The sequence below is a fragment of the Fomitopsis serialis genome (genome assembly GCF_022376445.1).
Source record: "Fomitopsis serialis strain Sig1Antser10 chromosome Unknown B0H18scaffold_69, whole genome shotgun sequence".
NCBI lineage: Eukaryota > Fungi > Basidiomycota > Agaricomycetes > Polyporales > Fomitopsidaceae > Fomitopsis > Fomitopsis serialis.
The window spans coordinates 104395-126493 of NW_025955029.1; the positions used below are offsets into that span (position 1 = coordinate 104395).

The window sequence follows — 22099 nt, forward strand, 5'->3', positions numbered from 1 at the left end:
GAGAAAACCGAAGTGCGTAGAGTCGGTCAGCTCAGAAGGCGACCGCAACAGAGCGAGGTGTGCCTTCATCCTGCTCCTTGACATACATCTTGCCCTGTGACGCGAGGTATGCGAACAGCGCGATACAAGACGCAGCGCTATCGGCGGCGACTTACGGGCTCGACACGCTCGACGTGGTGCGTCGTGAGCAGTCGGATGTCCTCTCTTTGGTACTTATCCGCGCGAACCGGTTCATCCCCCGAGAAGTGTCGCTGCACCTCCGTGTGCAGCAAGTCGTGGAGCTCCGCGGCGAACTCAACGCCGGTCGGGCCGCCGTCTGGTGTGAGAAGTGAGAGAGGGAGACGTCGTACGCGTGTGCCGCTAGACGGACGATGTGGCGAGACCGGCGTGGCGAGACGGGGATGGGATGGGATGGGAGGAGAGTGTGTGTGGGCGCAGGATACAGACACAAGAGCGGTGTCGATGAATGTGTAGAGTGCATATACAAGCCTTCCGAGCTCATACAGCGAGCAAAGAGAGAGCTGGGTGGGGAACGAGGAGGCAGACGCGAGACGCGATGTGGCAAAGGCGCGTGGCGCGAAAGGCCCGCCAATATTAATGGACGTTCATCAAGTTCACCACCACGGACGTGCGCCTCGCCGGTTCGGGCCGGTGGGCGGACGTCTCGCAGTCGTCACCGGGCTCAGTGCCGGCGGTGATGTTTCGGATGGTCGTAAGTACGATGGAACGTTCTCAGCTTTGGGGCGGCAGCCAATCTGGTAGGTGACAAGTAAGCAAAGACGGTATGATACAAGTGTATGGCCTTGAGAGTCGATGCGGCTAGTAGTAACCATAGTTCTCTGTAATTCTAACGAGACGCAGACAGGGGTCGTTCTGCAGGAGGTCCGTCGAATATGGAGGATGTGAGCTCGATCTCCTCTTCATCTTGCACGTCAGTGGCTTCGTCTTCTTCAGTAGCCCGAGACTCTTCGCCGGCGTCCTCGCCAAGGGGCGGTGGGCAAAACTCGTACAGAGAAATGGCGGTAATGCAGAACCACCGTGACACAGAAGCCTGATAGATGGGGGTCACAATGAGACACGGTGTCCGTAAATATGCAAGTCGGCACGCACCTCTTCAGATTGTCGCTCCACAATGCCTGTCCAATAGTAGGCAAGTGGAGGGCTGGTTATGCAAGTCGTGAGAGCGTCATTGACCTCCTTCTTGACGTAGAAGCGGATGGTCCAGCGGTCCTCGATCTATGCTACGATAATGAAGGCCGCACCCGGGGTCGAAACCATCTGAGATCTTACCCAGTATGGAACCCGCACCATGTATACCTCCTGGGCTTCAGCGAACTTCTCAGGGTGATCATACAAGTAATCTGTGCACAATGTTAGATGCCACATCTATACTTTAATCGAAACAATACAACAATACGCACAACCAGTAGCACGACGAATCATCTCCCAAAAGCCGTCGTCGTCGTCTTCGTCAATATGGGTCATTGGAGTGAAAATAGCTGCCTGGTCTTCACCCGTGACATCATCGAGGGCCGTTAGAAACGAGCTGGTATTGATATCGTTGACTCTCGACTCGCTCGTCTCTTTGTCACCACCTTCCTCGGCAGTGCCACTCAGGCGATCTCGTGCAAACTGCGAGCGGTCATCGAACGGCAGGCTGGTGAACTTGTCGGTTGTGGCTGTGGTTGTAATATGACAGGCGAGTTCGCCATCAAGCTCAAAACGGCGCTATGGATGCCACGAGGATTAGCTCGGAGTCGTGCGCATAACAATGTCACTCACAAGTGTGGCAATGACTTCAAGGTAAACACCATCTGCAGGTATGGTGTGGGGGTCCAAAACTGCACACGTGAGGATAACCCTTTTGTCAGACAAGTTGAGGTCAGTATGTTCGGTGGGCATAGTGAGATTCGGGAGCAAGTGCACGTACCTACGTCGCTTCTCTGCGAGCTTAAGTGTTCGGTGGCCGACCAATAAACAACGTCCACATGTCACGACGCATTGTCCATGGCAATGCGCTGACGTGTAGCATTCGCCGACCTGAAGGAAAGCTTGTATTGTCAGTGAGAACAAAAGCAGAAACCGAAACACAGCTTCGCCGTATCTAGTACGCTCCGGAACGACTCGGTTCCATGCGCGAGGCGCGCTGGTATGGCTGCATCGACCCACCTGAGTCTGCGTGTAACTTACATGTTGAGCCACTCGGAGGATGCGCGGTCAGTATCAGTCTCAGACGCACAGCCAGACTCGTGCGCGTTTGACACCTCGGATACGGCCCCGGCATTGACTCATACCATTATAATGACATAGCTTTCTCCAAGGTGTACGCGTCGATGTAGTGTACTGTCTCCACGCCACATACTGTCTCCATGCCGCCTACTGTCCACGCCGCATACGTACCATGCGCCCGATCGTCGCGAGTGCCAACATAAGTCCCTATCGCCGCAAGTTGCTCGGCCCCGCTTCCGCGTTTTCAGGTTCCTCTTCAAGCGCACTGTCTGATATCAGACTGGGCCAAACGATAGGTCGCAGACCCATATCCCTGATGTGTAGCTGTCAGACGTGGTTACGCATGTCAAGAAATAGTACACCCTCACCGCAAGAAGTCGGACTCGATGCTGAAGTCGTAAGGCTTAGAGACGACGCGCAATTCTTGTTTCTGGATGCTTGAAAGCCGACCATACCAATGCGGGTCATAGGCGTTGATCGGTAGTCCCTTGACGGCCGGTTGGTTGTCGTCGATTGCGACTGGATCAGAGGCTACGCGGCGACCGGGCAAGGCACCGCGCGTCACCGGCAGGCCTGGTGGAGCCCTGTATCTTTCGTATGCAGCATCGAAGACACCCATAAACCGAGAGATTTGCGATTGTCTCCACGGCTTAAGCAGCACACGGAACTGTCCTGGGGTACTGTCAGGCTCGTCCGAGCTCATGCCGTTGGGACCAAGAATTCTCAAGAATTCTTGATGAGGGAGCAGCTGGTCGTACATTAGACAAGAGGCGAGTCGCCGTTGAAATTTCTATGCTCATGACTTAGGTATCATGCAACCCATGATACTGAGACACTCACGTTCTGCTTCCGCTGCAGGCGACTGTGCTGCCATTTCTTCGCAAGGACGGCTTCCGGGGTCGGTTTCAACAGTTGCTCCTCGTACTTCTTGATTAGCCCCCGCAAGTGGGACCTAAACGCCGCCGATATCTCTGACCTCTTCTTACACTGGTATTGCTTGCATTCTAGGAAATTGTCAGTAAACACCTCCGTTGCGGACTTGTTCCATTTGTTGGCCGCCGTGCCCTTCAAGTCTAGTTTGAACTTCTTCGCAGTACAACAGCGGCCTTCTTGGAAGCCTTCAAGCTCTTCCGGTGTCGCGACTGATCGACGCCGGATACGGGAGTCACGCGTCTCGCGCTTCATGAGCACACGGGTGTGGCTCCGAACATCAGACTGACAACGAGTTAAGCTAACTTTGTGGGATTGAAGTATGAGGAATCGCACCGCGAGTTCCGTTGCATCCGCAGGTCGGCGCTTAGGAAATCCATACTTCTTGGGTCGCTTGAGTGGCAGACTCGGTTCGTCGCTTTCATCGTCAGCATCCGAGTCATTCTCTGCTCTGCCTTTTCCTTTTCCTTTTCCAAGCTTGCTCGTTAGTACTTCTCTTATCGCCTTGACCTCCCCGTGAATGGCGCCCATCTCCTTGTCGATCCGGTGAATGTCGTCTCGAGACGCAGGTATGACCTACGCGCAGACGTTAATCAACGACGCTCGGGAATCGCGTTCACACTCACAGTACGACCGCCCCAGGTGTGCCCTCCTGAAGGCTCGGGCCTATGGATTTCAGCGCTGTCTGGGTCAACACCGTTCTGCTGTGCAGGACGGGCGTCGACTTGGTTGGGCGCGTCTTGAGTAACTGAGGGACTCTGTGTGCGCCTCGCCTCTGGGCCGGGGAATTCACTGACTGGTTCTTCTCGGCTGCATCCGAGGTCCTCGTCGGCCATCTGGACGTCTTGCGTGGATGCAGCGGCATGGCCGTCTGGGATGCCTTCCGCAACATCGGGGACGATCTCGTTTTCCATGACATCACGGTTGATAGGCATCTGGCGATCCGAACCCATATCCACGTCTTCGTCAGTCACTGGAGGACCGCGCTGCTGTCTCGCAAGGAGTCGGTCAATGTCGCGCGGTGTGTTCCGTTCCGATAGTAGGAGGTCGCCAGCGCCCGTAGCTGCCGCTCGACCTGGAGGCCCAATCATTGCGTCATCCGGTGTACGGGCGGTCGGTTCAAGGAAACTGTCAAAATGCGGGCTGTTGAATGCGGGCTTCCGGGGACGTGGTGGCACATCATCGCCCTGCGCGGGGAGGGATACATCGACATCGGAGCCCGGTGCGTGCTGGGTCTGGTGAACCGTATTCACGGAAGACGAGCCGAACGCTGTAGGCCCCGGTATTATCCCGGAGCCTGAGGCTGAAGGAGACGACCCCGATACGCGGCTAATCGACGAGGTAATCCCATCCAACAACGAAATAGCTCGGTTCCGGCGATCGAGGCTCGGCCTCTCCGGTGAGATAGTACCTCCTGCGGACGTTTGGTGGCGGTTATGGCCAGATTCCCGAGAGGATTCGAGCGGGGTGTTCAGGAAATGAGGACCGGGGACCATCCCTCCAGGTGTCGGCTGGCGAATGCGCCGTGCGCTGTGTGAGCCCATACCAGCGCGCGATTCAGCCAGCGCTGGTATCTGAGTCAATGCCGACGATGTGTCTTCGCCTACGCTGAGCGTAACTAGTCCGTAAGAGGCTAGCGTGGAGCCGCTAGGCATCGAGTTCAATTCCAGGACGGGCGGTCTAGTTGGTGACTCGCCGTCGGCCGCATCGTGTTCCTCCTCACGCGGATATAATATGGTGTCGTCGACATGAGCGACCGGCACCGTAGAGATATGAGCGTCCGACAACGGTGTTTCGTGACGCTCTCCCAACACAATTACGTCGTCATCGGCGCGAGGCTGAAGCTTGTATTCAATATATTGCCCCCTCAAGGAGAACGACACGGCGTACCTCGCTGCGAGCGTCAGAACGGGCATTGCTCGATTCTCCAAGTGGACCATCCAGCACGCTCTCTACATATCCTGTCCAACCAACCCCAGGGCCCACATCTCCGGCGGCTGGAGCATCAGAGGAGGCGGCTCTGCTCAAGGAATGATGCCTAGAGCTGGAGCCCACACGGTCGTGGCTTGGTTGCTGCAAAGCGACGTTAGAGGTTTCAGCCTGCGATCCTTCGCGTTGACTGTCTGAAGAAACTGGTTCCAAATTTACATAGCCCGGGGATTGGACATGCATATGACGCGCGCCGGTGGCATACACTATCTCTTCATCTGTGTTTGTGACACGACCAGCAGGATACGTAGCGTAAGAAATTGACGTGGCCTCTTCATTGCGCAAAGCTGCAGATTGACACAATCAGAATCACAACACGGGGATAATCGCCAAACGAACCGGGTACAAGTTCCGCGATGTCACTCCGACCGCCTTGAACTATTCGCCCTTCGCTCAGAGCTGTTCGATGATCAGCTCCGTCATCACGCGGAGCGACGAGTGGGTACGATGGCCGCAACAGACGAACATCAGCTCCTGAAGGCACCAGCCCGCCATGACGAGGCCTGTCGTCCATTGACGCGCTCCGGTGACGCTGCAGCGCGTTGTGCCCGCCACGCGCGGTGCTGGGTTCAGCGGCAGAGGCGTCAGGTGGCTGTGGTTGCAAAATCCGCCCATCAGGTGAGCTTCCTCGAATCAAGTGAAGGTATTGCGGTGAACTGTCTTGGCTGACCGCGGTGGCATGTTCTCCTGGCCCGGTGCCAGTGGCCTGTTCTGTTGGCTCGATGGTCACTTCAGCTTGATCCTTGCTGCTCATGCCCGACTCCAGTACACCACGCGCGGGCGTGTCTGACACCTGCAAAGACGACAAGGCTGTATGGCTGGCCGACGCAGACTCGCTCGAATCCAACGACTGTGGGGCGACCTCGCCGAGTGGCAAGGTCATTCGCTCTACTGCTGATGCATCGACCGCACCCTCAATCACAGTGGACAGGCCCGGCCCAGGCCCTGCACGGCCGCGACTACGGCGCCTTGACGTGGGTCGACTTGGGCGGGTGCGAGGTCCGTTCGGGGACGCAGAGCGACTGCGGCGTCGTCGACCGCGCTCAGGGGAGGTCGCAGCCCTACGATCCAAAAGACGCGCAGCTCTCTGCGCGCGTGAAGGCGTTTCAGGCAATCGAGCCATCGGAGGGCCTACGCCTGCCACGCGTGGATCCGAGGAGTTGACGGAGCGTGCCTTCGTCGAAACCCTAGTAGGAACCGATCCCTCGATGGATCTAGCCCGGACGCGAGGCACAGTCGGAGATCGAGAACGGCTGCAGCGGCGTCGGGCGTGCTCAGGGGAGACCGTACGCCGACGACCCGTGAAGCGTGCATGTCTTTCCGCGCGTGAGGGCGCCTCGGAGAGTCTAGCCGTTGGGACGTTCGTGTCGGTCGCGCGCACGATGCCATCCGAGCTGCCTTGAATCGTGGCTGGACCTGGTTGCTCTTGAGCTACATCGCCGATCGCGTCCGTGCCAGAAGCTGCTGACGTGGTTTGTGGCGGGGTCGGGTGAGTATCATGATGTGACGATACCCCCGCAGCATGCGTGGGTGATGGTCGTTGTGCAGTGGAAGATTGGCTGGGCATGTAAGTGACGATATCGGGAGAGGGGCTCTTGCTGTATTCAATGCGCCTCCGTTTGATGGGTTTCCAGTCGTCTGGGATTTCCCAGGCGGCACGACTGTCGTTCGAGCCATCATCATCTGAGGGAAGAAGCAGGTCCTCGACGATCAAGTCGTCCACAACATCGTCCCCTTCTTCGGCGTCATTGGAACTGGCAGCTGCGCCACCAACTTCGGGCACTGCGACGCCAGCTGCCGTAATACGTTCTTCCGCCGGGCTCTCGTCTCTTCTACGTTTCGTTCTGGACGGTCGTGGAACACCTGTAGACGCATCACGTATGGATCAAGCTGTGGATTCGCGCCAACCACTGAACGGCGTCCATACCTAATGCCACTCCTTCATGATCCCTGGCAGGACCTCCGTGTGGGCTTTCGGCATTCATTTCTGCGGACGACGGTGTGTCGGCTGGGACTTCGGCGACGCATCAGTCACGATTCAACAGTCCGGCTTAGCCACTCTGACCTGTCTGGCCCATTACGGCTTCGCCTGGATCATCAAAGGCACGCCGTTCGGCGGAGGTACTTGGAGGCATGTCTTTTGACACAGCTGCTGTAAGACACAGTTATGAGCAACAGGGACGGTTTGGATAAATCACCCATTACCTGTCGATTCTTGCTGCACATCTCCACCTAGAATTGGTATTATTTCCATGTTTCTGACTCGGAGACAAGCGTACATACCAGGAGAGGCGTCGGTGACAGCCCGGGGATGTACATCAACCATCCCGTCGTGAGGCGCAGGTCAAGGGGCTAGAGCCCACAGATCAATGTGCAAGATGCGGGGCGTTGCTGCAGTCAGAACGTGAGTCTCAGTAGAGTAGATCTTGTAGAGGTGCCGCTGGTCACAAACCAATCTCGCATCGTCCGACCACGAGCCGGTGCATGGCCACGTAGACCAAGACATCGTGGCCACGAACCACACTGTGTGCATGACGCCACGTAAGTAGCCTCGGAACCTGCACCATACATGACTCTCAGGCTGCTGCCAGTGCCACTGCTGTCGCGACTTTCAAAATCACGTGCTGGCGGCGAGTCGCGTAAGCTACGTACTTACATGTACAATTCCGGCGTGGCCAGGAGGATCTCTCATGGTGTGAATGCATATGTGTAGGACGACGACCGTAAGCGCACGACATCCGAAACAACGCTACCATCACGCATAGCGGGTCATAAGATACGTACTGCACAATTTACCGACGTGCAAAATCTACCGACGCTCCCTCTTCTTCCGGCTGTTATATCCACTTAAGGTCTCTCTAGTGACCCAGCTTGGTTCTCCAGAGCCCTGTACGTGAAAACGCCGATCCGGTATACTCGGATGAGGGTCCCCCACCCGTATCTGTTGCCATGAGCCACGAGCCACACAGATCCACTTTTTCACCGTTTTCTGAATTGAGTGCTCGTACAGAAAGAGGTCCGCGGGCTCGGCGTCAAGGGACGGCGGCGGTTCGGAAATGGATTCGCTTCCAGACAGCTTATACCAGATAGTCTGGCCCCAGCCGGTCTTCACTCGAAATTCCTTGCGGAAACGATATGGCTCCCAGTCTGTGATGGAGGATAAGTCGCGACCTCCAGCTTGTGTGGACAGATCACTGGAGGATATCGACGAAAGGTCGCTGGACGATGTCGTCGACAGACTGCTCGGGGACGCGCGCGAGAGGTTGCTAGAAGACGCCGTCGGGACATCGCTAGGGCCCACCACGTCATCATTGGATGGAGCGGGCATTTGCTGGGGAAGGGTGGCATGGTCCATAGCCTGCGCCGAGCTCTCCCTCTCAATGAAGAAGTTGTACGATGTTGGACGAACGCGCACAGTTCGCTGCTCGACGAGATTTGCGGGTAGAGCAGGCTGACGCATCGGACAAACCATCAGTAACTGATGACCCCCTGGTGGTGCCACTCACCAGATCGACCCCGGGCCTGTCGGACGATGATGGTTGATATTCGAGGGGCGACGTGCCCCGCGCACAGCTAATTGGTACGTTCCGTTCCGCAACGACAACAGGCCGTGGACTCCTCTCCGGTACGAAGAGGTCTGCGTGGCCGCGAACGGCTGCTGAGTGACCGGGATTCGAGAGGGCTTCGTTTATGTCTACCGTCGCGGACATGTCACCATGCTTGAATCAAAGAGGAAAGTGTTAGACACTTACCGCCAGGCCCCAACAGCTGGTTATTTGCTGCCTTCTCCCATTCCGCTGCATACGGGCGGCCGTAACCCTCGTCTTCCCAGGTAACACGCCGGCCACTCATGTTAGTGCCACTGAGAACTGCACAGGTAGCGCACTCACCGGCTTCTATCATCACAGGAACCGTACCAGAGTTCACTTGCAGCGTCAACAGCTCAGTACACTCGGAGACGTTGTCGAGATGAAAGTGCGCCGGTGGCATGAAGCTGTTGTGGTGGACGTCTGGAAATTGAAACATTGCGCCTTCACGAGGCGAGCTGATTGACGTCGGAAAGAAAGCCGTTTCGGGCGTACGAGCTACGGACATACGAAGGGTACGGATTCAACACGTTCGAGCGAGAGGCTGCAGGACTCACGGGCGTCTCGGCTTTGGCTCTCCGGCTGCTGGTCGACAGAGAATCTGCGTCGATTGGCGTATGTGAGCTGGGAAAGCATTAGCGAACAAGCTCCCGTGAACGGTGGGGATGAGGCAAACTCGCCTGCCAATCCTTGGGCAGCACAGCTTGTTCGTACGTCGCCCCGTCGTAGGTTGCGAGGATCGCCGTACCCTCCCTCTCGAATGCAGACATAATAACGATATGCTCCGTCGAGTGGGGGATTGATAGGCCGAGGGGACGTACAGTGGCAAGGAAAAGTTGTGGACTCGAGACCAATTGCAACAGTCGCGCGAACTCAAGACGAAGCACGATAAAGCGGCAGCACCTCAGCCTGACTCCTGAGCGGAGATTGTCTACTTACATCCACGTGGCAAGCACTTTGGTCCATTTTGGTTTGTCTTGGAGGAGCGGGGCGGGCTCAGGATCTCGGACCGCGGTGCCGGCCACCTTCGGAGGATTAGCGAGTTCGTGGCTGAGGCCGAGGCTGCTGCACAGACCTTAAGAGCTGCGTTCGAGGCGTACATGGGCTTCCGGGTTTACTGGTAGTACTGAGTTCATGGATAGTACATATTTCACGGTCGCTCCGAGTCCCCCAGAGTGGCGCTGTGGCCTATGGCCGTACTACGCATGTAGATGGGTTTGGTCGATCTTACTTCGGTGAAAGAGGCGCGAGGAGTCTGGTATTATTCGCCACATACTAGCTACAAACGACACATGCGATGTGACGACATTCCAGTGGGACAGAGAATACCAAGTCGATTGACGGCGTATTGAACAAATGTTGGCTCGCCGACCTTACTGATCAGTCTGGAACCTGCGACGCCGCTTAAGTCACTTTGAGCATCTGTAACATGCAGAACTTACCGTGCCATGCTGCTGTTCATGCAGTTCGCCTCGCTCCGCGACGAGATTGTCTCGCTTCGTGGAGAGGGCAAATAGCCTCGCAGCGATGGTCAAGCGCGTTTGGACAAGATTCTCGATCTGAGAATGAAGTGTACTGGATAGCTGGACGTTATCGTCCAATTCTTGCTTCATGTGCTGGTGCTTGCTCTCGCAGGCCTGCAGATGATGTCGCGAGGCCGTAATGCTTCGCAATTTTGCGGAGACGTTGGCATCCCTACGGGGCGGGGAAAGCCATAGGCATGTCAGGCGAGTGAGAATACGAGTCAGTGGCTCACCTCTCAATAGCACCGTTGAACTCGTTATCCGATGCGTCCGCAACCAAACACGCACTGAGATAGACCCGACGACAATCGGCCTTGGAGATTGCTGAGTTGCAATCTCCACACAATAAATGCTGTTGCCGGCCAGTGGCGTTATCAAGAAACTCCCGACACGAACGGCAAAGGAGATGACCTGTGTACGGAGACATGAGTGGCGCTACCAGTAGGGTTTGTCGCGAAGCCTCACCACAAATCGACCGATATACCCACGAAGACTCGTCGCTGTCGCGAAGTCTGTCCTCACAGACCGCGCAGACGATGTGCATGGTGCGCAAAGCTGTCAAGATGAGTCAGTGGGGCTCGAGGAATGATCAACGCACGCAGAGCCAGACAAGATCGGACTTTGCCGAACAGTGCCAAACAAACTGACGTCTTCGGTGGCACCGAACCCAAAAAACTCAGGAAACCCATAGAATCAAGGAAATCAATGGAACACAGGCACTCAGGGGACAGGATCTGCGCTCTCGCGCAGGTACATGTGGGTCCATGAGTGTTCAGGGCTTCTCTAGTAAGGTCTTCCGGAAGATCCCGTCAGCTTTCGATGGGTCCTGCGACCCATCGGCGCGAATGCTCTTGAGTACTTGAGTACTTGAGATCGGTACCGGTGCTGTCGCGTGCAGGGGTGCCCCTCGGAGCGGAGGTGCGCATCGACATCTAGCGCTCAGGTGATCAAGGCCTCACGATCAGGCCTCAGGCCTCAAGCTTCAAGCTTCAAGCACAAGGTTCAAACGTTTCAAAGGTTCACATTTTATCAGATTCAGCGAGTCGCGTTGGAGCGCTTGAGTCAGATACCCAGCGATATAAAGCAAATCAACCGAGTTCAAATAAGCTAAGCTCGAGTTGGTTCGACCGTGCTCTGTCCGAGTGCGCCCGAATACACTACTTCCTGACGACGCCGCGCTATGTACACCTCCAGACGCCGATGCCCGAGCGTCATCTCTCCTAGACGGCAACACAGAGCGTTGCGCAGCGATCTACGCCTTGCGTCGTTTCTGCGCGTTCGAGTCGTCGTCGATCAGGAAACAGGGCTCCCCTTGCTCTGTGATGAACTTACCGCGCAAGGAACATCCGCATTTGCTGTCGACGGAGACCTCTGCCGACGACGTTGCTCCTCTGGTTGCGGGGCCGCGTCTTCATGGCTCAGAGAAGATACGCGCGCAGCAGACTGCAGTTTGTCAGATCCTGACAAACCTCCCGACAGCACAGAGAAGCTCACCGTCGCTCGAAGAGCAATAATTGCGTCGTACTCTCGGACGCATTCAGTGCGCACGGTGCCCGCCTTTCTCTGAAGCTCACGTATTTCACTTGTGATACGATCGAGGGTCCCGAAGTGCCTGGCAATGCTTGCGTGCTGCACGCGGACGTGTTTGGCAACGATATCGGTTCGAGCGGCCACGGATTTCACGGTTCGTTCGAGACGTCGCTGTTCCGTCGACAGAACGGCCAGCCGCCTGCAGGGGTGTAGATCAGTAGATTGTTTCGCACAGACAAGGGTCGTCAACCACATTATTTAGTGTGTCTTACACGTTCCGAACGTTAAAACCGGAGTGAGATTTGCCCGTTTCGAACGTGGCGGCCGGCGCCGGCCGGAGGGGTCCGGGTCCACGTTGCAGACGTGGACGTTGCCAGTGATCCGGCCGGAGATCATGCCGGCCGGTTCAGCCTCGTCCCCAACGTTGCGGCCGGCCCTGCCCTCCTCAAATACCACCTCCAATGTTGCGGCCGGGCTGTTTTCACCAGACGTTGCAACGCTCCGGCCGGAGCGCGTGCCAGCCCACCCCCCACTGCTCAACGCTCCGGCCGGAGTGCATGCCAGCCCCACCCCCCCTCCTCAATGTTGCGGCCGGCCTGTTTTCACCGGACGTTGCAACGCTCCGGCCGGACTACACCCCGGCCGCCCCCCCACTTCTGAACGATCTGCCCGGCCTCTTTCACCCAACGTTGCAATGCTCCGGCCGGAGGGTATGCCGGCCGGTCATCCCTCGTTCCCAACGTTGCGGCCGGAGCAGGCAGAATTCAAAGCGGCCAGGCAGTCCACGCTGCAAACAGTCCGGCCGGTCAATAGATATAGCATTGCAAACGAGCCGGCCGGCCTCAGGCCCTACCACTACAAATGGTCCGGCCGGACTTTTTGCCCGGCCGAAAACACAATGTCTCGGGCCGAGGGTACAGCCAAAACTCGGCCAAAGCAGCCAGACATTTTGCCGGCCGAGCTTTTGCTTCACCGACCAGGCAAGCATTGTCTCGGGCCGAAAAGTTGACCATTTTCTCGGGCCGAAGATTTGAGTACTGCCTCGGGCCGAAGAGTTGGGCATTTTCTCGGGCCGAAGATTTGGCCGAAGCTCGGTGAAAACAGCCGGGCTGTCAGATTGCCATATAAGGAAATTTGGTATTGACTGGTAGTACTTCATTGATAGACTATAGTATCAATTCCCTAGTGACCAAAGATGTCTAGTTAGGCCAGGATGTGCAAAACAAGATTTACTCACAGGCTTCTTTGCACAACAAGTTAATCAATTTCTGAAGCCAGTTTTCTTTTCCCACACTGTTTGACTATCTAGGATGTGTTGTTTCAATGCATAGAGTATATCCCCAACAGGAATAGTCTTATTCTTTGAAGCTGAATGCAGGACAACAGATAAGGGGTATACAGGTATGGTACCGTGCTGAACAATGTTGACTCCTGCAGCCAATGTACATTCAAAACAATGTTTCACCATCTAGAATAGTTCATTTCCTCACAAGGACTCAGTTCTCCAAAGGAATAGTCTTATTCACACAAGCTGAATGTGGTACAGAGTTAAGGGGATCATGCACTCCGGCCGGACCATCTCCTATGAGGATGAGGATTGGCCGGCCGGACTGTTACCAATGTAAATGTTTCTGTGGCAAGTGCAATGTGCATGCTGGTACAACATTTCAGTGTGACACCCAGACAGACAATAATCCAAAGTATGTCTCTCACAATATAATGCATATTCACCTTATCTTCATCCCCGAGTTCAGCTTCAAGGAATAAGACTATTCCTTTGGGAGACTTGCTTGTTGCATTGAAATGTGCTACTCTAGATTGTGGAACATTGTGGGGAAAGCATATTGGCTTCAGGAAGTGAACACAGTATGACATGTATACCCATACACCCTTGCCTTAACTCTGTACCACATTCAGCTTGTGTGAATAAGACTATTCCTTTGGAGAACTGAGTCCTTGTGAGGAAATGAACTATTCTAGATGGTGAAACATTGTTTTGAATGTACATTGGCTGCAGGAGTCAACATTGTTCAGCACGGTACCATACCTGTATACCCCTTATCTGTTGTCCTGCATTCAGCTTCAAAGAATAAGACTATTCCTGTTGGGGATATACTCTATGCATTGAAACAACACATCCTAGATAGTCAAACAGTGTGGGAAAAGAAAACTGGCTTCAGAAATTGATTAACTTGTTGTGCAAAGAAGCCTGTGAGTAAATCTTGTTTTGCACATCCTGGCCTAACTAGACATCTTTGGTCACTAGGGAATTGATACTATAGTCTATCAATGAAGTACTACCAGTCAATACCAAATTTCCTTATATGGCAATCTGACAGCCCGGCTGTTTTCACCGAGCTTCGGCCAAATCTTCGGCCCGAGAAAATGCCCAACTCTTCGGCCCGAGGCAGTACTCAAATCTTCGGCCCGAGAAAATGGTCAACTTTTCGGCCCGAGACAATGCTTGCCTGGTCGGTGAAGCAAAAGCTCGGCCGGCAAAATGTCTGGCTGCTTTGGCCGAGTTTTGGCTGTACCCTCGGCCCGAGACATTGTGTTTTCGGCCGGGCAAAAAGTCCGGCCGGACCATTTGTAGTGGTAGGGCCTGAGGCCGGCCGGCTCGTTTGCAATGCTATATCTATTGACCGGCCGGACTGTTTGCAGCGTGGACTGCCTGGCCGCTTTGAATTCTGCCTGCTCCGGCCGCAACGTTGGGAACGAGGGATGACCGGCCGGCATACCCTCCGGCCGGAGCATTGCAACGTTGGGTGAAAGAGGCCGGGCAGATCGTTCAGAAGTGGGGGGGCGGCCGGGGTGTAGTCCGGCCGGAGCGTTGCAACGTCCGGTGAAAACAGGCCGGTCGCAACATTGAGGAGGGGGGGTGGGGCTGGCATGCACTCCGGCCGGAGCATTGCAACGTACTGTGAAAACAGGCCGGGTGGATCATTGGGGACAGTATTCAGGGATGGTGAGGCCGGCCGCAACGTTGGAGACGAGGCAGAGCCGGCCGGCATGCACTCCGGCCGGATCGCTGGCAACGACAACATCTGCAACGTGGACCCGGACCCCTCCGGCCGGCGCCGGCCGCAACGTTCGAGACGGGCGAATCTCACTCCGGTTTCAACGTTCGGAACGTTAAATCTTACTCAGTAGGCTCCGTCAACAGACCTGTCGATCCTAGTACGCAACGTTGGTGGATTAGCAGGCTCGGAACTGAAGAATATAGGTGTGGCGTCGTCCGCTTCAATCAGGGAAAGGGAGTCTCGATAGGGACAGCACTGATCGCGCGCGATCAGAGTGTTGACACAGGTCTGACAGAAGACGTGGCCTAGATTGCGAAGGTGCCCGTCTTTGATCAATATGAGTTTGACCACATATCCAGACCAACACGTACCACATCGTATGGAGACCGGTCTATTAGGGAGAGCACCAGAGTTCTGCGGATACTCGACGGCGCACACGGGACACGTAGGATGCATGTCGAAGCTATGCAGAGGAATGAAACTGTTGGCGCAACCCATTGAAGACGGAAGCGGCACTTATACCCGCATTGAACAGTCCTTTGTGTACATCGTGGCGGCGCTACGAGCAGTGGCATTGGTACACGTCACTATCACAGGTCCGGTGGCATCTAGGCTATGGGGACAAAAACAAAAGGTCTCGGACACGTACGCACCAGGTTATTCGGAAGATCACACCGTGACCCCCGGCGGCACATCCAGCCAAACCACCTTCCAGTCGTCGGTATGCCTACTCTTCGGAAAGCCTGCAATACGAAGGACGTGAGTATGCGCCGAGTAATCTGGCCTTCAGAGTGTGACCTGACACGCACCAGTGCTCTCTGAGGTCTATCCGCGGGATTTTATTCAGCTCGGAGGCTCATGTTGGTCGTGGCGTTCACGTACCTACTATTACTCCACGAAACGAGTCAGTGGCACACCCACGCTTTCCCTCGCTGGAAGCCGTCCTCGGTCCAGTCCGGAATTTACAGGAAACCTGGGTGGATCTCGAGGCTGGGGCAGGGGCGCGGCGATTCCTCGTTGCTGCGCAGTACGACCCCGCCCTTCCTGTCAACAAAGCGCTCAGGAAGCTTTCACCCATCGAGTGGCACGGAGACCTGATCATCATGCGTGCGGGTACCTGGGTGTTCGTCACCGACGTCGGTGCGCGCGCGCTGGCCATTCGAGCCGTCCAGAAGTAGGCATTTTACTGCCATTCTGATGATTAGATACGCCGACTGATGCTCGACAGGTACCTCCGCAAGTGCCGCGAGGTTGTCGCCACTGCAGCCGCGCAAGGTCTGCCTGTCGAGTTGCCGGCGGTGGTGTAGTCTACACGGCTGCGTTATTTCCTCTGCATGGTTGTTTGTCCAAATATGTATCACTAGCGCGATCGACGGTGATGAAGAAGTTTGCATGTACGCACGAGAGGCGAGCGATGTAGACACGGTGACTGGTCAATTTACAGCAGCAGTACGACGGCTGCGTGTCCAAGCTTCCATGACCAACGTTCATCCCATTGCAATGTCGCCCCAGGCTGTATACGCGTTTGGAAATGGAGGGCGAGTCGTGTACTGGTTGAAGTGGCTGTCAACGCAGACCGCGCCCGCCAGTGCTAGTGAACCGTCAGGCGCTTGCCCATATCCAACTTCCCGGCGCTGTCTGCGGCGAGTGAGTCATGCGAGTCGCTTTCCTCCCCCGCCGCGAGAGCTGTCAATCGCAGCGGCCAGCTTGAGGCCCAATTCTCGTGTTCGTCCCTCAAAATCAACTGACACTATGAGCGCATGCGGTCGCCGCAAATCGAGCGCTCTCAAGGTTATAGCGCCCCTAGGCAGCTGTCGAGCGAAACACATATGACATAGGAACACGAGATACAGATACAGAGGATTGGAGAGTGAAGTATACGTTTCAACGAACAAAACATGCGGCTCGAGCCTCGTCACGAATCAAAGCGTCTAAGTTGCGATCCTCATATCTTGCGCGATGTTAGCAACTTGAACGTCCGAGGTAGTGATGATTGTGGTCACCGTGGTCGTGGAACCACGTCCTACAATGTCAGTGGCGGCGGGCACAGTTGCGATCGTAACGGTAATCGTGGTGGTCATCGTATTTGCAACTGTCGCCGGGGCTGTCACCGCCGCAGTTGGCATCGTCGGCGGCGATGGCACGGTGCCCTCGTTCAGACCAGCGGGAGGATCGGCCCTGCTTGCATCTACAGGGGCAGCGCCGTGTGTGTCCGCTGGCAATCGGTCGCGTATGTCATGAGCGACGTCTCGCGCGACGTCTAGTGGCTCTGCCGCGAAGCCGAGATAGCTGTCCTACAACGGGGTCCGTCAGAAAGAGGTGTCTGGTAGGCGACAACGACTCACTTGATCAGACCCGTCCAGACAGCCGACGTATCCGCCTGGTAAGACGTCGACTGGTAGCGTTTGAGGCGCCTCCGCCATGGCATCTTCTGCGGTCTCGGCAGCCGCGTCTTGTGGCATCTCTCGGCTTGCGTGCGACCCTGCGGTTCCAGAGTAGTCGATGATATCGTCAAACTCGAAACCGGTGGCACTGAGAGTTCCCGGCAACGGTGGGTCAGTCATCCCGTCATCCGTCCGATGTCTGTCACTGACCTGCTGTCAAGACAAACAGAGGGCGGCATCCAGGCGAGAGGATCCAGAGCGTACGGCGCGTTATCTGCAAGCCCCGGATGCTCGCGGTACAAACTCCTGTGGAGACGCATGTTATAATCCCACCCCGAGAATAGAAGGGTCACAAAAACGTACGGCTGATGCTCTGACATGCCAAGTGGAAGGGGAGCGGCCGCAGGAGAGAACGCGCCTATGGCAGAGGTGTCGAGTTCTAACGGAAGGGACGGCAAGCCACTCGGGCCATCTGGCGCGATGGAGTAGTAGGGGCTGTATGCATCGGTGAAGGTACCACGAAGGTACGCATCGGACAGTGGCGGCGGGTGAGGCGCTGCCTCCACGTCTGTCGCCGTGTCGTTGCCTAGGACGGGCGGCGCGGGTGCATCCGGGATTTGTGGGTGCAAGGGAGGTAGGCCGGCATCCGGCAGTTCAAACAGTAGCGAAGGCATCGGCCCGATACCCTCCTCGATCATACGAAGCAACTCGTCTTGGGCTTCAGCAGATGTTTGAAGATGAGTTCCGAGACCGTCGTCGAGACGGGCCCGCTTGTAATACGACGTCTGGCCGCTTCGGGTGTCGTCCATGATGCTAGCGTCTCGAGCACTGTTGTGGGCACCACTGACGTTATTCACGGCAAGGCATGATGACGAAGGGGAGACCTGCCTATTGAGCCTGGCGCTGCGACGCCGCTGGCTGATGTTTCTGTAAGGGACGCGGCGAGAGGAATGCATCCCAACGGAGTGGCGAGCTCTTGCGAAATCAAGGATGCGCGATGGAAGAAAAACCTGTGCGGGAGGGCGTCACATATACTGGTTGAGCACAATGCAGCCCGAAAACGAAGCAAGCGCTTGCGTACCGGGGGACGTGGCATGCCCCATGATGATGATAGGGATCTGGCCAGACGCATGCACTCACATCGCATTGACGATGGAGGAGCTTCAGACGAAACGTTGCTTGGCTGCATCGCGAACGTCGTACTCGTATAGTTGCGCTGCTCGAGTACGATGAGGAGGTCAGTGTCGCAGCCGGCCCCGCCCACTACGGAGTTGTACGTACATGAGCCGGTGCCACTCCGTTAGTCTCGCTGCACGGAGATGGCCATGGAAGTGATACGTTCGACTAAGCGATACACGAGGGGGCGGCAGCGAAACGTGGACGAGGGAAAATAGCGAGGCCGTAGCCCTGAGCATGCGGTTCCGCCGCACGGTATGCGTGAGCCCTGGATACGCTATAGCTAGAGCCAACATCGACGCGGAGGGATGACGAAGACGGGCCACGGCCTAAACGCTCTGCTGAGGGCGTAGCCGCCCTGTACTCGAAACCGCATAGCGGCCTAGCCTTCAATACGATCGATCCACATTCAGTGGACGAAACGATGCTCTTATATTGGCTCACCGCGTTGTGATCGAGGACGCTGTGTGTCCCCAGCGATGCCCCCCGCTCTGCATGCGGTTATCCTCCTACGCAGCCGTTGTCCTCCTACGCAGCCGTTGTCCTCCTACGCAGCAAACCTTCATGATCAGCAGCTGTAGCACGAAACGCCGTAAACGAGGTGTCACTCACCAGCCGCGGTACCAATGGGACGGCGAGAAGGCTGCGGGGTTCGCGAGCGGAGATCATGGCACTAGTAGTACTGGTGGGTCAGGTCGGAGTAGGGCGGGCCTCGGGCTTTGGCTTAGCACGGTGGAGGTGGAAGCAAGGCCTGGCTCGGCGTACGGGGCTGCTGTCACGCTCGCGTGCTGTCACACTGCACGTGTATCACGTGCGGCGATATTCACTTTACTAAACTCCCACGCAGGCGCGTCGGACGCGCCGCTATATAATGGACGGGCGCAGCCTCGAGCCTGCGACTCGCTGTCGGCGGCGGCTTCATCTCCAGGCTGCTGGCTTCAAACACCCCCGGGTGCTTGCTCGTCGACATGCTAGCGGCGCTCGTAGCTTCCCCGGTCTTTGGTGAGCGCGCAACTCCTCTCTGGCCCTGCTACTAGGCGGACGAGCAGTGCGGGCGCATCTACGCGGAGCCAAGCCAGGCACTGGGGGATGGCACCCGTACTGCTAGGCGTCTGGCGACGGCCAGACGCCGTCGACGTTAAACGGTGGTGCTCACGGGGGCTCGTTAGGTGAACCGCTCATCGCGGCGGCCGACTCTGGATTCGCGTTCCGCCAACTACTGGCGGCGGCCATCGCAAGGGAAGACGAGGGCCTTTTCAGCGAAGGGAGGATTGCGAACCAATCCCTTGGGCGCCGCAAACGCGCAGCCAGCCCCGAGCTCGCGCCTCGGTTTGGTCCACACCCGTTCAGCGCTGAGTCATCAAGCTTACGAGCCGAAGCGACGGGATCTTCAGCGGAATCCGACCACCCGGCAGCGCTGCGGTACGGTTGGGGCGTGCCTCGGTGCAGGCTCGCGATCGATCGAGCGACAGCGAAGAAAGCCCAGGCGCGAGCAAAACGGAAGCGGCAGCGAGCGGAGAGCGCGTCGCCGTACGCGACGATGCAGAGGCCGCGGCTGCCGCTCCTCACAGACACATCGACGCCGCTCCTTCAATCGGCACGGACATTGCTACTCAAGCCCTACCGCACTCCAACGGCGCGTACACCGGGGCAGGGAGCGCGTACTCGCGTCGGCAATACACGCTGGATGACTTGGTCGGCGAGGGATCAGAGTTTGGCTTCGAGTTGATTCGTTGGGATGGGAGGTACGCGGCGCTTTTGCATCCATGCATGCCATCATCACACGCTGTTGGTCTGCAGGACCCCTCGACCAATCACCGACGAGTCTGGGCGAGTCATCGCCGTCCTTTCTGGCGCCCCCAACGACCCAGCCTGGACCGGTGTGCACACCGGTGCCGCAGCTGCCATCTCAGAGGCCCGCACGAAGCTCTCCTTTTCCCCAAGGATGTGGTCCATCGGCGTGGAAACTTCCCGGCCCTCGCCGTGGGTATATCTTACGGAGGAGGGCAGAAGGTGAGAGTGACTGCGTCACCGTCGAGAACAGCGTTGACGCCGCATAGCAACCAGCAAATCTAGTACATTCGCGCGCGAATGAGGCTTCCCTCACCTCCCTTCTGGCGAGCGAACACATACAGCGCATCGCCTCCTTCGGATCCAGAGGGTACTCATGCAGCTCAACAGGTCCTTACTGACAGCTGGGCGGCAACGCAGACGTCTTTAGTACGTGGGCGCCGCGCCTCTTCAATACTACGTCTCGCATATGCGGGACCTTCTTGGTCACCATCCGCAGCTCAGGCCCAACTTCAAGAATAGCGTATTTGCGTGTGCGACTTTCAACTTCGGTCCCGCGACCTGTACCCTCGACCATCGTGATTGCGCCAACTTGCCGTTCGGCCTGTGCTCGATCACCTCGCTCGGTAGCTTCAATCCCCGAACAGGCGGCCACCTGGTCTTGTGGGACCTGCGACTCGTCATTGAATTCCCGCCTGGGTCAACTGCCATCATCCCGTCGGCAACTCTTCGCCATTCGAATACCGAGATTGGGCCGGATGAGGAACGGTTTTCGTTCACTCAGTATACCGCCGGTGGGATTTTCCGGTGGGTCGACCAGGGATTTCAGCCCTCACCAGAGTATTACTCGGCTTTGGACGTTGGCGCCAAGGCCGCTTTCCACCAACGTGCTGCAGCTCGATGGAAGGAGGGCATCTCGCTGTTTTCGACCTTGGAGGAGTTGCGGGCAGACTCAGGCGCATGATGGCACTTCATACGCCGGCAGTACTGTCCCTGATAAGTGATCCATTAATGAAGACTGCCAGCATATTACTCTAGCAATACGGGGCGTGCGTATACTAATGCTAGTCAGAGTGAACCCACCCACGCCCACGCGCGCATCTCATCGCCCCCAGCAGTCTCCTCAAGACTAGTGCGGACGTTCGTATTCGCCTCCACTACGTGCTCCACTCTTCTCCAAATCCGTTGACGAGCTGCAACTGAGTGCATATCCTGTAGCATGTCGTCACGCAAATGCAAGGAGACTAGGTACTGCCGAGGTGTTGTCGTCGGATCCCGACCGTGGCTGCGCGACTGACTTTTGAGTTTCGCGAGGACGGTCTGGACGGCTTCGGTAACATGATCCGTCTCAGCGGCAGTGGCGCGCTGTCGTCGCTTAATCACAGAAAGCCCAAGCAGGACAAGGCCGCCTGCTACGGATCCGCATGATTCAATGCTGATAATCGAAGCAATCAAAGGACAGACTCACTAATGATATGACGTCTCCAACCCGTCCATATGGCTTTGGCTTCTAACTTTAACAAACACGCCCAGGTGAAGTGCGGTTGCCGATGCGCAACGTAGAGTTCTCCACTAATGCCTTGTCAGAGTACAACCTCGGAGCTAATGCGAACCACTCACTCCATGGCCCTCTGGATTATGAGATCCTTGTCACGTCGCGGATCCCGTAGTAAGTCATCAAGAAACTCTTGGAGCACGGGAAGCCATTCGGGCTGGACGGAGGCGTCAGGAAAGTCGCGTCAGGAGGCTATTCAGCCAGTTAGTCGTGGAGACTTGCCTGTATACGCCGCTTGACCTCACTCTCTAGCGCGTAGAGTTGCAAGCCCCATCGCTGCGCCTCGGTCAGGCCTGCAGTGTCAACGGGAGTCCTCTCGCCATCAGAGAAGCAGACTTGACGACCCGCTCTTCCGCGAGCACCCCTGCGACCTCTTCACGAACCG

General features: G+C 56.7%; 5 protein-coding genes across 5 annotated transcripts; 2 read left to right on the plus strand and 3 right to left on the minus strand.

Annotated features, from left to right (window-relative positions):
• Positions 1-31: 31 nt before the first annotated feature.
• B0H18DRAFT_1121974 (uncharacterized protein) lies at positions 32-1902 on the minus strand (the record flags this gene model as incomplete). Its single annotated transcript, XM_048034432.1, has 7 exons — positions 32-94; positions 156-316; positions 853-1051; positions 1111-1236; positions 1291-1361; positions 1422-1728; positions 1783-1902. 7 exons carry the CDS (start codon positions 1900-1902, stop codon positions 32-34), a joined length of 1047 nt encoding a protein of 348 aa, XP_047890162.1.
• Positions 1903-2617: 715 nt separating this feature from the next.
• On the minus strand, positions 2618-3366 carry B0H18DRAFT_831803 (uncharacterized protein; the record flags this gene model as incomplete). The annotated part of the gene is made up of 2 exons (XM_048039405.1): positions 2618-3019; positions 3070-3366. Coding segments are annotated over 2 exons (699 nt in total), but the record flags the coding sequence as incomplete, so codon positions are not given.
• Positions 3367-15531: 12165 nt separating this feature from the next.
• B0H18DRAFT_1121976 (uncharacterized protein) lies at positions 15532-16115 on the plus strand (the record flags this gene model as incomplete). Its single annotated transcript, XM_048034433.1, has 3 exons — positions 15532-15567; positions 15621-15982; positions 16037-16115. The coding sequence occupies 3 exons, from the start codon at positions 15532-15534 to the stop codon at positions 16113-16115; spliced, it is 477 nt and encodes a 158-aa protein (XP_047890164.1).
• Positions 16116-16739: 624 nt separating this feature from the next.
• On the minus strand, positions 16740-18001 carry B0H18DRAFT_1121977 (uncharacterized protein; the record flags this gene model as incomplete). The annotated part of the gene is made up of 4 exons (XM_048034434.1): positions 16740-17102; positions 17154-17340; positions 17403-17498; positions 17556-18001. 4 exons carry the CDS (start codon positions 17999-18001, stop codon positions 16740-16742), a joined length of 1092 nt encoding a protein of 363 aa, XP_047890165.1.
• Positions 18002-20628: 2627 nt separating this feature from the next.
• On the plus strand, positions 20629-21123 carry B0H18DRAFT_1086404 (uncharacterized protein; the record flags this gene model as incomplete). Its single annotated transcript, XM_048032036.1, has 1 exon — positions 20629-21123. The coding sequence occupies one exon, from the start codon at positions 20629-20631 to the stop codon at positions 21121-21123; it is 495 nt and encodes a 164-aa protein (XP_047890166.1).
• Between the last annotated feature and the right edge of the window lie 976 nt (positions 21124-22099).